This window comes from Acomys minous, assembly GCF_964271855.1.
Source record: "Acomys minous genome assembly, chromosome: 17".
Classification (NCBI taxonomy): Eukaryota; Metazoa; Chordata; class Mammalia; order Rodentia; family Muridae; genus Acomys; species Acomys minous.
In genome coordinates, this window is record NC_140500.1 from 33,958,752 (window position 1) to 33,972,566 (window position 13,815).

The window sequence follows — 13,815 nt, forward strand, 5'->3', positions numbered from 1 at the left end:
CTTTGAAAAGTTAAGCAATATTGTTCAAGCTTTCCTAGGTATACATGGATAGGTACTGATGCAGGCCCTAGCCTCATTGGTTCTAAGGGCAATAACTGTATGGCACACACATCTTCCTGATTGGAGATCATGTTTATTTGTTTCCTGAGATGTTATTTCATTTTCCTTCTCAGTATCTCCTCACATCCATCATCCTCAGTATGATTAGACTTGGACCAGATCTCTGTGTTGGCAATATTGAGCCAAGTATCAAGGGAGAACATATTCAGTTGGTGGGCTTAGAGTCAGGAGCCACACGTACAAGCAATAAACAGAATCCATATGCTCTTTCTGCCTCTCAAGGACATGTTCTGATTCAAACTGTCTAATAGGTTCTATTTCCTAGTGTATGGCTCTAACACTGTCTCCTCAGGGTGATGTACCCCCTACTATAAAATATCACAAATGACATTGACACCTATCATATGGGGTCATGCCTTCTGCAAAAGCCTGGACCATCTTATACATATTCCTTTCCCTGATGCTAGCCAAAAGGAACCATGTGTGACATCACTTGCTACCAATGTTTGGCTTTTAGCAGAGAAAATAACTGCAAGGGATGGCAGGAGAAAGATAGCTTTTCAAGTTCAAAATATGAGGGTTAGATATACAATTTTTAAAAAAATATGGAGCAGTTAAAAAGTTTCTTTTAGCATGGGAGAAGAGCAAAGTAGAAGGATTCAGAGGGTCCTAGAAACCTATAAGAAGAACATTATGATAGGCAGATTTGGGCTGAGGGGTCCCGCTCAAACTATGGCACCAGCCAAGAACAATACAGGCCATAAACTACAAACTGCTACCCAGATCTAGTCAATGGACAGGACATTTTCCACAGTTGAATGGAGAATGGAGACTGACTTTCACATGTACTCTGGTGCCCCATATTTGACCATGTCCCCTGGAGGGGGAGACCTGGTGGCACTCAAAGGAAGGACAGCAGGTTACCAAGAAGAGACTTGATACCCTGTGAGCATATAAAGGGGGAGGAAGTTCCCCTCAGGCACAGTCATAGGGGAGGCGAGTAAGGGGAAAATGGGAGGGAGGGAGGAATGGGAGGATACAAGGGATGGGATAACCATTGAGATGTAACAAGAATAAATTAATAAAAAAAAGTTTCTCTTGCCTTATGGACATATCAAGTGAAAGTGAATGTGTGTAATTTATGGGACAGGTGGTTAGTTGGCTTCTCAGGGTATTTGCTGTAAGAATTTCTGTAACACAGTATCCTCCAAAATATACAGTAGCAAAGGCTGGTCTATATTTCTTAACATTTTTTTAAAATTATTTTTTGTTTCACTGCCGTTTTTCTTGTACGGAACCTAGAAACTTTTGTCAGAGCACTACCAATGCAATCTGTTTAATTCAAATGCTATGGGTTTCATTGTTCATTACCAATGTTGGTAGGATGACAGAGTCCATGTTTTACTCCAAAGAGCTAATACAGAAACACAACTTCTTATAGCTTAAGAGGCTATATGGTGAATAAGAAAATAATAGTAGTTTAAGCATATTCACTATCATCATTTTAGAAGACTCAGTTTTTTAACCAGAGCCCAATCACAAGAAGAGATGAATGAGCCTGTGTTTTGGTTTTTTGGTCCTCATACCAAAACATCCACTGTCTCTATGCTGCTGGTTTATGGTGTCAAATTGGTAATTTCATGGTCTGTTCATGTGGCTCCTTCTTTCTGACACATTCATTCTTTTTACTGTTTCAAAATTTAGTCATCAAGAAGCTTTCCTTCATATTTTCCCTATGCTAAAGCCTACCAAGTCTTCCTTCTCCTGGCCATAGCCTTGATTTAATTTAGCTTGTTATCACGGCCCCAAGGAGTTACTTTTCACCTGTTCCCATTATTTCTTCTTTCCCTTTAGACTATCAATTAACATAGCTTTCCAACTACTTTCCACTTCCACAATGGAGGTATGTCTATATGTCAGAATATTTTAAAGTGTGTTTTGAAAATACTACCAAAGCAGCAACAGACTTTAAAAAGAAAAGGTGTGCATGCGTGCATGCGTGCGTGCGTGCGTGCGTGCATGAGTGCGTGTGTGTGTGTGTGTGTGTGTGTGCGTGCGTGTGTGTGTGTGTAGGGAGACAACACTCATGGACCCTTCATATCTCATGTATCAATATCCAAAATCTGGGAAAATAAGAGCAATAGGAACTGTATTATTAGCTACCACTCAGCAGACCATTTCTTACAGGGATAGCTGAAAGAAATGTGTGATGACTAACCTTGATTGTCAACTTGACAGACAGATTCTAGAATTAACTAAGAGATATGCTTCTGGGTGTGTCAGTGAGGGAGGTTCCCAGAAAACTGCTAATGGGGAAGACCCTCCACCGGTGGCAACTTCCAAGAAGTTGTCCAGATAGAAAAAGGTTAATGGAAAAAGCATTGCCTTTTGACTTTGTTTCTTCCCAAGAGAATGCATCTGTGCTGTTGCTGCTGCTGCTGCTGCCATTACTGATAGACAACAGATTCCAGTGTGTTTGAACTTCCACATGAGCTGAAGACCAGCATCTCTTCACGACTTTTTCAGGCCTTCCAAGTCCTTCCGTTGGGATTACAGAGGCACCCTCTTCCATGGGCTGAGCAGTCACCAGGGTTTGAGTCTGTGCAGTGTGCAGACGGCCACTGTTAGACTGCTCAGCCCCTACTGAGTAAGCCATTCTAGTAAATACAATTGTGTGTGTGTAATTATAACCATGTAAAACATTATGTAATCCATTCCTTTCCTAGAGAAATCATTGCCTAATTAAAAAAATACATGAGGAGAGAATAAGCGAATAGCTTTGGATCATCAGTAATTTAGTAAATGTGACCATGGAAAGAGTTTGACAGTAGGACAAAAACGCATTTTCCCTCTTAGGTGGTACGTTGGCCATATATATTCTTGATAAATTTCATCTCCATGCTCAGCGCTAAGATGTGGGTAGCCATAGACAATGTTGGGTTAGAGCATGCAAAAAGACGAGTCCTGCCCTTAGACAGAAACAAGCCTAAGCTCTCTCTGCCAATCCACTCCACCTCCAGCCGTTCTGCGGAACATCAGATGTCAGAAACACTCTGGAAACTGCCATCCATCATCTGCATACTGTCGTACACTTGAGTGTTCCCTGTCTTACAGACAAATTATCCAGATGTCAAACTAATTTTTTCAGTTTCCACTTGAAAGCTTTGTGTCACCTAGGTCTAGTCAACATTGAATCAATTTTTATTCCTTTTCTCTCCAACAATAGAAAGACTATGTTTCTGAGGACACTGTGCTGTTTTCTAGCGTGTTCTGAACAGAGTATGTGGTTACCCTGACATTCTAGTTAAGCCATGGTGATTCCAATACATGTGTCCTATTGATTTTGCTGCAGTGTTTTTATTCCTGTCTCTCTACCATACATCCTCTGTTCTAGAGAATCCTCTTTGAGAGAAAGTGGGATCTTAAGTATTCTCAAATCCTTCATGATATCCTAAATACTATGGACCATCATACACATTCTACCTAATGAACAGTTACTTAATGGGGAGCCTAATTTACAACATTTAGGTGATAAAAATATAAGGAGGAACTAAATAAGACTAGTAACTAAGATGGCCTCAACATCGTGTGTGTATTTGTGTGTGAAGTATGTATGTATATATGTATGTATGTATATATGTATGTATGTATGTATTATGTTCATGTGTGTGTGTGTGTGTGTGTGTGTGTGTGTGTCTGTGTGTGTCTGTGTGTGTGTGTCTGTGTGTGTAAAAGTCAGAGGACAACCTTGTGTTTCATTTCTCCTTAAACTCTGTTTTCATTACATTTTGATACAGGGCCTCCCAAAGGTCGGGGTTCAACAGTTGGGCTAGGATGGCTAGTTGATGCTCCGCAGGGACCTGACTGTGCCCACCTCTCCAGTGCTGCCTTTAAGTGCATGTCACTATACCTTTTCCTTTTCTTTAACATGACTTCTGGAACTCAGATTCTGATCCTCATGTATGTATAGTAAAGATTTTACTGCCTTAGTTTTCCCCTGCCCTTGCCCTCAGTATGTATCACCATATTGAGTACACACTAGGCTGTGGAGACACCTGAAAGTCACTCTCACTAATGTGGAAAGCTACTAGAGAGGAGAGTGAGGCTACTCAGCCTTCCATAGCTATACAACACTCAAATATCAAGTATAAGATTAGATACAAATAAACATCAAATTTGATCAAACATAACATACCATTTGTTCTTTTGACAGCTACAGCCTTGCTTCGTTAATTTTCCCCAGATTCCCCATTTTCTCCCCCAAAGGCGCCGGTACCTATTCACCATTTTATTGCTGTTGTTGTTGTGCACTATACCCTCAGCACCACAACAATCTTCTTGTGCAGATCTGTGCAAAAGTATTCTTTATCAGTGACTCCTCACTTGTTTTCTCTTTCGCCAATCGGTTGTTGTCTAATTCATTTCCAGATGTTGATTCAAACATTATTCTCTCAAGGAAGTCTTTGGAAAAAGCTCATGCCTTCAACAACAACTGAAATACCTCTGTTATATGTCCCTATTACCCTCGGCTCTCACCTTCTAGTTTATATGACAAAGTCACTAGAGCAATACCAAAGGCCCTCCTCGTACTGCTATGTTATATTCGAAGCCTCATGAGAGTGAAGACCCTGACTGCTTGGCTCACCATGAGACCACCCACGCCTAGAATAGTGCTGAGCAGAAAGGAGATTACTCAATAAATATATGTAAAATGACTAAATAAACTGATGTCTGCTTCCCCCTTTATCAACTTATAAACATGCTTTTTATTGGAAAGAAATTTACAAAAGGCTTGTATGAGAAGCAGCAAATATTTTAAGCATATTATAAGTAGCAAATGACTCCTTCAATTGTACGTTATGAAAATCATTAAAAATGGTCATAATGATAAATTCAAGCATTCTGTAAACTTAATCAGACATACTATGGATGATAACAGTTACCACTAATCCTGGTCTAAAACATCTTAGGGCCATTTGTTTACATGAAAATGATTTTATTCCCCTGGTAGGGAATGAACCAACATTTATCAACAGAAGTGTTTGAATCAATGAGGTCCCAAGAATCAGTGCAAATGCCAATTACAATGAGATGGACAGGCAGAAAAGCATGTTGTCTTATCTCCAGTTCCCTTGACTTGCAGGAGTTATGCTCCTTTTCTATTTTCTGAACAATCTAGTAAATTTCAATTTACTCTTTCAATTTGTCTCCAGCCAGGCTTGCTTCTGTCTGCTGTGCAAATGTCTCAGTGCTGGCCAGGAAAAGTCACAGAGGGATGACAACGGGAATGAAATTACCTGTGCATTTGCGATCCGTGTCTTCTTTTTTAGACCCACTAATTGTCAACTTGCAGTTGAAGTTTTCTTCCCAGTATTCAGCAAACCATACATTTCTCCTGTTGTTTTCAAGTGTCCGGGATGTGAAGTATGCATCAAACCCTAAAAAGAGTTAAATGAGAAGGTCAGAACTCACAGAAACACTGCTGATATAGGGAGAAGGAAAAAAAAAAACCAGACCAGTGATAGGTTGTAGAGTGGAAGATTTATTTAAGGCAATCAAAGAATAGGTGGATGAAGATCAAATCCATATGCATATCCGCTAATACACATTATATATGTGTGTATATATATATATATATATATATATATATACACATATCAAACATATATTATATAGTATTATATATATATGCACACACATATAGGTAGAGTTAGATATAAAGGCTAAACTATAGGAAGATCTGCAATTCAATAAGTAACGGTGGGATGTGTTCTACAAGCTCTATTTTTACTGTAAAACTCACTCTGAAGGTCTTAGGAATGACATAGTGAGCAAAAAAATTGCATTTCTAACAAGCTAAACCAAAGACAAATGTCTTTAATTGTGATGATTAATACCATCAAACTGAGGGAGCTCATACATGCAGGTGACAAGTCTCTGGGTGCGGCAATAGGTATTATTTGATTAGATTAGTTGAAGTGGGAAGACCACCTTAGTTGTGGGCAGGCTTATTCCTTGGGCTTGGGCAGAATAAAAGGATGAACTAAGCTGAACATCAGCATTCACTGCTCTCTGCATCCGTCAATGCCCTGGCCCCAGATACCTCCTCAAATTAGCCCAGTATGGAATCTGATATTTATATTATGGATATTTGGTATTCTGCCATTGAAAGTTGAATCTCTTGTCTTTTAGTGCTGTTTTGCTGAGTCCTGGGCTGTGTCTATGAGTCATTGCAATGAGAAAGACCAAGTCAAATGTCTTGAATAACACACTTGACTAAACCAATGAATGCATAAGGAACTTAGGAAAGCAGCAAGCTATAACACAGAAAAGTTATCCATATTTACACCCTCAGATAACAACTCTTTACAAGAGGGAATATAAATCCAGAGTTGCAATAGCTACACAAGCAAACAAAAGCAAATTATTTCATCTAAGTGCTGGTGGTATCTTTCTATTTAATCTGGCCATTATCAGGTCTTCAGGAGGAATTCTATGCTTCCTTGTGATATTTCCCTCCAAGATAATTTGTCTGTTATGTGAGTGACAGTGTTAACATTTTCTCTGAAAGCTACACCAATTGTTTTATAGCGACTATTGAAAAATATAAAAGAGCCATAATGTTCTGAGAAAAAAGAGAAATTAAGTCTAACTCCTTGGGGTGGGAGGACAGGAAGGAGGAAGAGGAGAGCTATCCGCAGTGAATATGCCATGATTACGCAACTCTAAATTCCCTAGGATAGAAGAAGAGAGGAGCTGGCACAGAAAAAAAAATGAGAACACCAAGACATGACAAAAGGACCACAAGTAAGCATGGGAATATAAAGGAGAATAAAGATAGCATTTCACACCTTTAGGGAAACAAAGCTCTCTTACATTCATCTAACACGCATCAACTGTTTGGAAGTTGGAGAAGTTATTTCATCCCAGCTCAGGAATTAAACATCTAACACACAATATATACTGGGAAGCCTCAGGTGGACCACTATGAATGAAAGTCTGGCATTTGAGAGCTCTCTTAAGAGGATAACCGGTATAGTCACATGGTTGTAGGAACTTATGGGAGTGGGGATGTCCTACATCTTTGCCTCTGGCACTATGTAGGGTTTTATTGCCATATCTTTCTTCTTGACTCCACCCATATCTGCGTATTTTTGTCTTAACCTTCAGGTCTAGAGGCCATCGTCTGTACCCTACTCTTCCCTGCATTTCTCATTTGCAGGGATTGTAAAGTTTAGCTAAAGTAAATTAAGTTTCAGAAATATAAATCACTTTGTCTGACCCCATGGGATAAATCTAGACAGAGATGCACCTAGAAATTCTCTGACTGTGTCTACTAATGAGACTGGCGGCAAGCAGCCATTATTTTTGAGCAAACAAGTAAGAGTTATTGCGATGGAAATTATTCCACAATGAGCAAACAATCCCAAGAGAAATGTTTATGGATGAGGCAGAAAAAGTGAGATATGCAACCTTGTTCTAGAAAATGCCTCCTCTCCTATCCTCTGGTGAAATGATCACCAGTCTAGTTTCAATTGGCAAAATAGTAGCTCTTTAATAGTACACCAATGACTGAAATAACTGTTTGGCTTACTTCAACTAACACAATGGCCTCTAATTCATACTATCATAAATGATAGAATCTTACTTTTTTACTCTTTGGTTACATATTTTTTTTATTCCCCAAAGGGAGAGAGCTATGTATGGGTATATCTTTTACATTATGTAAGATTCAGGTTTATGTATGTATTAAAACTTTGTAGAATAGTTATTCTCTAAGACAAGGTAATTTTCGTTTCTATGCAAATATTTCACAGGTATAACATATTAATAATTCATGACTGTATGTGAAGTGTGCATATTAAGTATATTCATGCAACTGCTTTCCATTAGCATAGCAGACATGAATAATAAATCCTGAAAATCATTGTTTATACTGTGGTCTGTAGCTCCTTTGCAGTTTAAGTCTTTAGGAAGCTAAATTTAATATAAGAATGGATGAGCTTTAAAAAAAGAATGGATACACTTTTTTTTTTTGATGAGCCATTCTTGATAAGAATTTATGTTTCCAAGAAACTGTTGTTACAAACACAGTTTACAAATGTTATAGTCAACTATGAAATTTGAATTAATAACAACACATTTAAGTTACTTTGTCCATAGTTTCACTTTGAATGCTTTTCTTGGGTGTGTTTTGTATAATCACACTTTACACTGGTATGCTTGCTAACAAATCTTGGAGCATCATAAGGTGAAGCACGTTGTATTTTTATCTAGCATAGTCTGTTTACTATCTTCATGAAATAAGTATGATATGTGGTTATAACTGTCAGAAACCTAAGGATGATAGTGTATGCTACAAGGATTGCTTACTAATTAATGGATTTGGATTATTCTTACTTATATTACAAATAGTTTTATTTCCTGCAGAACTTAAAGAGCTCAGGATTGTGAGTGTGACTGCTGGGCCATCAAGAGAATTTGGGGTAAGATAGGATGACGTTTTCTACTAGTACACCTGCAACTCAAAGCTACATTTTCTTATATAAAAATTCTAAGAGTTGATGTCATTTCATCATTCCTGAAAACAAGATTGACTTAAGAGGACTGAAATAAACTCTTTTTCACATAAAAAATGAACAGACAGTCTTAAGGAACCAGGAATTTGGGGCTGGAGAGATGGCTCAGTGGTGAAGAGCACATATTGCTGTTGTATGCTAAAATCAATGGGTGGCTCACAACTGCCTAACAAACCCAGCTCCAGTGGTATCTAAAGATTCTTTCCCTCATGGATTCCTGCAATTGTATGCACATACCTACACAAAGACCACCTTTTACACACACATACACACACACACACATACACACACACACACACACAAGCACACATACACACACACACACAAGCACACACACATGCACATGCACACGCACACACACACACTTAAAATAATAATAAAAAAGAATCAGGCATCAACCAGTATTCATATTTTCCTATCTTTGGAACTTGGATGCACATGGTTAGCTGCTATTATTTGACAAATGTCCAGAAAGAAAAAAAAAATCAGACAATACGTTTACGGACTGGAGCTTTGCTCACAGAATGAAGTAGATAATATTTATTATCAGTACCAGCTATCAGACTCTCACAGGGTACCTCTCAAACAAGCCTTGTCTTCCACACAGAGTGAACTTCAGATATTTAGAGGCCTGTTTACCAAGACATGTTTATCAATATCTCTGTACACCTGCCTTTCTGAGGATAGCATTTCAATGACCAACAAACAGCAACTTCCTTAGAATCCTACTTTTGAGGGCTCATCCCTTGATCTACATGAGGTATGTGCAGAAAGTCTGTGTCTAGAAGAGTATTTCATGTCCGTGGACATAGCCTGGGCCAATATGTGACATCTGTAAAAATTAAGTGGCTTATGATTTGACTCTAAGTCATATTAACTAAATGAGAGCGTGTTCTGGTGAAAGTGGTATACTAGATAGCAGGCTTTCAGTTCCCAGGTACAGTGGGTACACAGGAGGAATTGACAAGACAATCCTCCAGAAAACTGCACAGTTTAAGCCACCCAAGCTTACATACATAGTCTAGAATATCTACACGAAGTCTACCAGAAATACAGAAGGCAAAATGTTCTAATCTGAGCACACGATCATTGATGTAGTTATAGATCATACAATATTAAGTAATGGACATGGATGATAAATGTTTTTCATGGTTGATTGCAGTTTGATGTAATGTGTTGGTTACCAAATGTTAATCATGGTATGAAAATTTGACAAAATTTTAATCAATAAAGTGTTGGTATTTGGAAAATATATACATTTGTTCAAGACAGATGTCATCTTTTTTTCTTTTTTTTATTAATTTATTCTTGTTACATCTCAATGGTTATCCCATTCCTGTATCCTCCCATTCTTGCCTCCCTCCCAATTTCCCCTTATTTCCCTCCCCTATGACTGTTTCTGAGGGGGATTACCTCCCCCTGTATATGCTCATAGGGTATCAAGTCTCTTCTTGGTAACCTGCTGTCCTTCCTCTGAGTGCCACCAGGTCTCCCCCTCCAGGGGACACTCTATCTGGTGCTATCTCAGAAAAATGGGAATAGGGCTCCCTCAAGACCCAGCTATTCCACTCCTTGGAATATACCCAGAAGATGCTCCAGCACACAACAAGAAAATTTGCTCAACCATGTTCATAGCAGCCTTATTCGTAATCGCCAGAACATGGAAACAGCCTAAGTGTCCATCAGTAGAAGAATGGATATAGAAACTGTGATACATATACACTATGGAATACTATTCAGCTATTAAAAACAAGGAATTCCTGAAATTTGTGGATAAATGGATTGAGCTAGAAATGATCATAATGAGTGAGTTAACCCAGAAGCAGAAAGACTCAAATAGTATATACTCACTTATATCTGCATATTAGCCCAAGGGGCATGTCCCATGAAAGCCTTCACTTACCAGGAAACTGAGACAGAGGGGAGGACATTCTAGTGGGACTCTAGATGAGAGAAGCATGGGAGAATGGCAAAGTAGAAGGATCCAGAGGGTCCTAGAAATCTACAAGTAGAACATTATGATAGGTAGATTTGGGCCCAGGAGTCCTGCTCATACTAAGGCACCAGCCAAGGACAATACAGGCTGTAAAACTTTAAACCCCCTACCCAGATCTAGCCAATGGTCAGAACATTCTCCACAGTAGAGTGGAGAGTGGGATATGACTTTCTCACATACTCTGGTGCCTCACCTTTGACCATGTCCCCTGGAGGGGGAGACCTGTTGGCACTCAGAGGAAGGACAGCAGGTTACCAAGAAGAGACTTGATACCCTATGAGCATATACAGGGGGAGGTAATCCCCCTCAGACACAGTCATAGGGGAGGGGAATAAGGGGAAAATGGGAGGGAGGGAAGAATGGGAGGAGACAAGGGATAGGATAACCATTGACATGTAACAAGAATAAATTAATAAAAAAAAAAAAAAGGAAAAAAACCCCAAATGGTATATACTCACTTATATCTGCATATTAGCCCAAGGGGCATGTCTCACGAAAGCCTTCTCTCACCAGGAAACTGAGACAGAGGGGAGGACATTCTATTGGGATGCGGGATATGACAGATGTCATCTTAATAACTAAGCATTGAATTCTTGTTTGTGTGACAGATTGTATGAATACTTATATAATTTTTATGCAAAAATTTGAACACATTTTAAAGAATTACATCAAATTATCATATATTATTTATCTATGTAAAATTCTCTGGTAAACACTAACAAAATCGTGAATTGTAAATGAAAATTTATTGATCATTTGAGCATATAGGACATGCCTATTCTTCCAAGTTAAAAAGAAAACAACAGATCAAAAGCCACAGAATTATTTTACATGGTAGGAACTACACATTTTATTTTTAATAACTGTATAAGAAACATGTTGCCTGGTAACCATCTTCATTTTGTACTCTATTCTAAAAATGTCTCATCAGCTAGAAGATTTTTGTAAGTTGAACATGTAAACTTATATAATCAAAGTTCTATAACAACCCAAGGGGGTTTATGCAAAATTATATTTCATTTTCCTTTAGATCACAGATTTTCTACTGCCTAAGAGTTGAGGGAGAAAAACAACATTTTGAAAGAAGGACTTGACACATGATCATATAAAAAAGAATAAGGAAAAATGAAAATCTCATAGTAACACTGGTCACAAATTATGACCATTTAATATAGACTATTATCATTGTTCTTAGTGTTCTCCTATAACTAGATAGTAAGACTATATTGCTGAAGATCAAAGACTTTGGTTGCAGAACATAAATAAATCATTCTTGAACTGACCAAGAAACTCTTTCCCTGATGGGTAGCATTCTTTGTGCTAGAGCAAAAAGGACATTGACAATCTCATCCATTATTGGATCCTGTATGATACAATATTGACTTATAAGGCAGATATGCTCAGTGAGTTACTAGCATATTTTTGAGAAAGGGATATTTCACTGGGTTTTGTAAAGAGTGAATGTTCCTGAACTCATGACTTTGCCACTTTTACACAAATTGTATTTAACACTATCTTTTCTATATCCTTGTGCACAGTTTTGAATGAATGTAATAGAATGACTGGCTTAGAGGTGAACACACAATCCCAGTCAAATCACCTTCTCTGCTACGTTGAAGTTAACAGTAGGAAAGTTGAGGTCAATCAACATTGTTTGGCTTTTTTTTTTTTTTAACAGTGAGATGTAAACTTAAGACCATAAAATGGTATCCTCATGACCTTGGAAAAAAACATTTGCTTCATGTAAGGCAAATGAACCAATTGGATAGCGAAGAAGAAGAAAGATGGAGGGGCAAAGTATCTTACAGTTTGGGGATTTAGTTAACTTCAAAGACTCTAATATGTTTCTTGCTCTTGGGTCTATAAGATGTCCATTTGTAATTTACTGCATGTATTGTCCAGATCTAGCCAATGGACAGGACATTCTCCACAGTTGAGTGGAGAGTGGGGACTGACTTTTACACAAACTTTGGTGCCCCATATTTGACTATGCCCCCTGGATGGGGAGGCCTGGTGGCACTCAGAGGAAGGATAGCAGGCTACCAAGAAGAGGCTTGATTCCCTATGAGCATATACAGGGGGAGGAGTTCCCCTCAATCACAGTCATAGGGGAGGGGATTAAAGGGAAAATTGGAGGGAGGGAGGAATGGGAGGATATAAGGGATGGGATAACCATTGAGATATAATAAGAATAAATTAATAAAATTTATTTAGAAAAAAGATATCCATTTTTTCTTAGAGTAAATCCACCACTCTGCTTTGTCTTAGGGACAAAGGTGCAATTAACACTAATGTAGGATCAGATACAGATCTTGCTCTCAAGGAGACTGGCAAGAAGCAAGGCACAGACAATTTCAGTAGGTGGGAGAGAGATTCTTAAGTTCTGTTAATGCATGGACTCATAGGGAGAAACAACCATTTCTTAGTGTCATCAAGAAAGGTCAATTCATGCTGAAGAGCAATGACTTTCAAGTGCTTAAGATACGATGTTGAGTACAGAAAAATCTCACTCAGTACTTGGTGTTGAGAGTGAATAAACTCAGTGTACAATCCCTTAATCCAGAGGAAAATATACTAACTTTGACTTCTTCAAGGAATGCTGGTGGTAGGAACAACTTGCACTCTGTGCTTCATTTAGCAATGCAATGGCCTTGGTATCTAAACCATACAGTAACATTAAACAATACGGTCTTGCCTTGGACGTGCTGTTTCTCAAAACAAAATGTGGATAGTGTTGTTTGGACTTTAGTCCTACTGAAAACTTTCTTTTCCTATGTGGTGCATGCAGAGTGTCAGACAAGAGCTTAATGACAGGCACAGGCTGTGTCTCTGTGATTACTATTGAGGTCAGTGATATTATCCAGAGGAAATTTATTTCCACTTGGGTCAGTACAGGTGGCTTTATCACACAACTTTCAAGTATATCTTGGATATAATCAGAAAAAAAAGCATGATAGAGTAACTAATTACACAGAAATTAATTAAATTAAGAGGCATTATGTTATAGAGATTCTGAAAGCAGGCTACATATTCTGTGTTACAGAGATACTTTCAGTGTTTGGTAAGAAAATACAAATGCCCACAATAATGGCCATTCTGACCCATGTTTCCTAGAGACGTTTACAATTATTATACAGACTAAAAGTATAAGATGCATTATTATAATTCTTATGAACTACT

General features: G+C 38.3%; 1 protein-coding gene across 4 annotated transcripts in view; it reads right to left on the reverse strand.

The window, feature by feature from the left end:
* GRM7 (glutamate metabotropic receptor 7) overlaps window positions 1–13,815 on the reverse strand; it is an 861,915-nt gene that overhangs the window by 304,968 nt on the left and 543,132 nt on the right. For all 4 annotated transcript variants that reach the window (XM_084765938.1, XM_084765937.1, XM_084765940.1 and 1 more), the window contains exon 5: window positions 5,358–5,498. In XM_084765938.1, coding sequence (XP_084622064.1) covers window positions 5,358–5,498 — 141 coding nt within the window. The remainder of the gene's footprint in view (window positions 1–5,357; window positions 5,499–13,815) is intronic.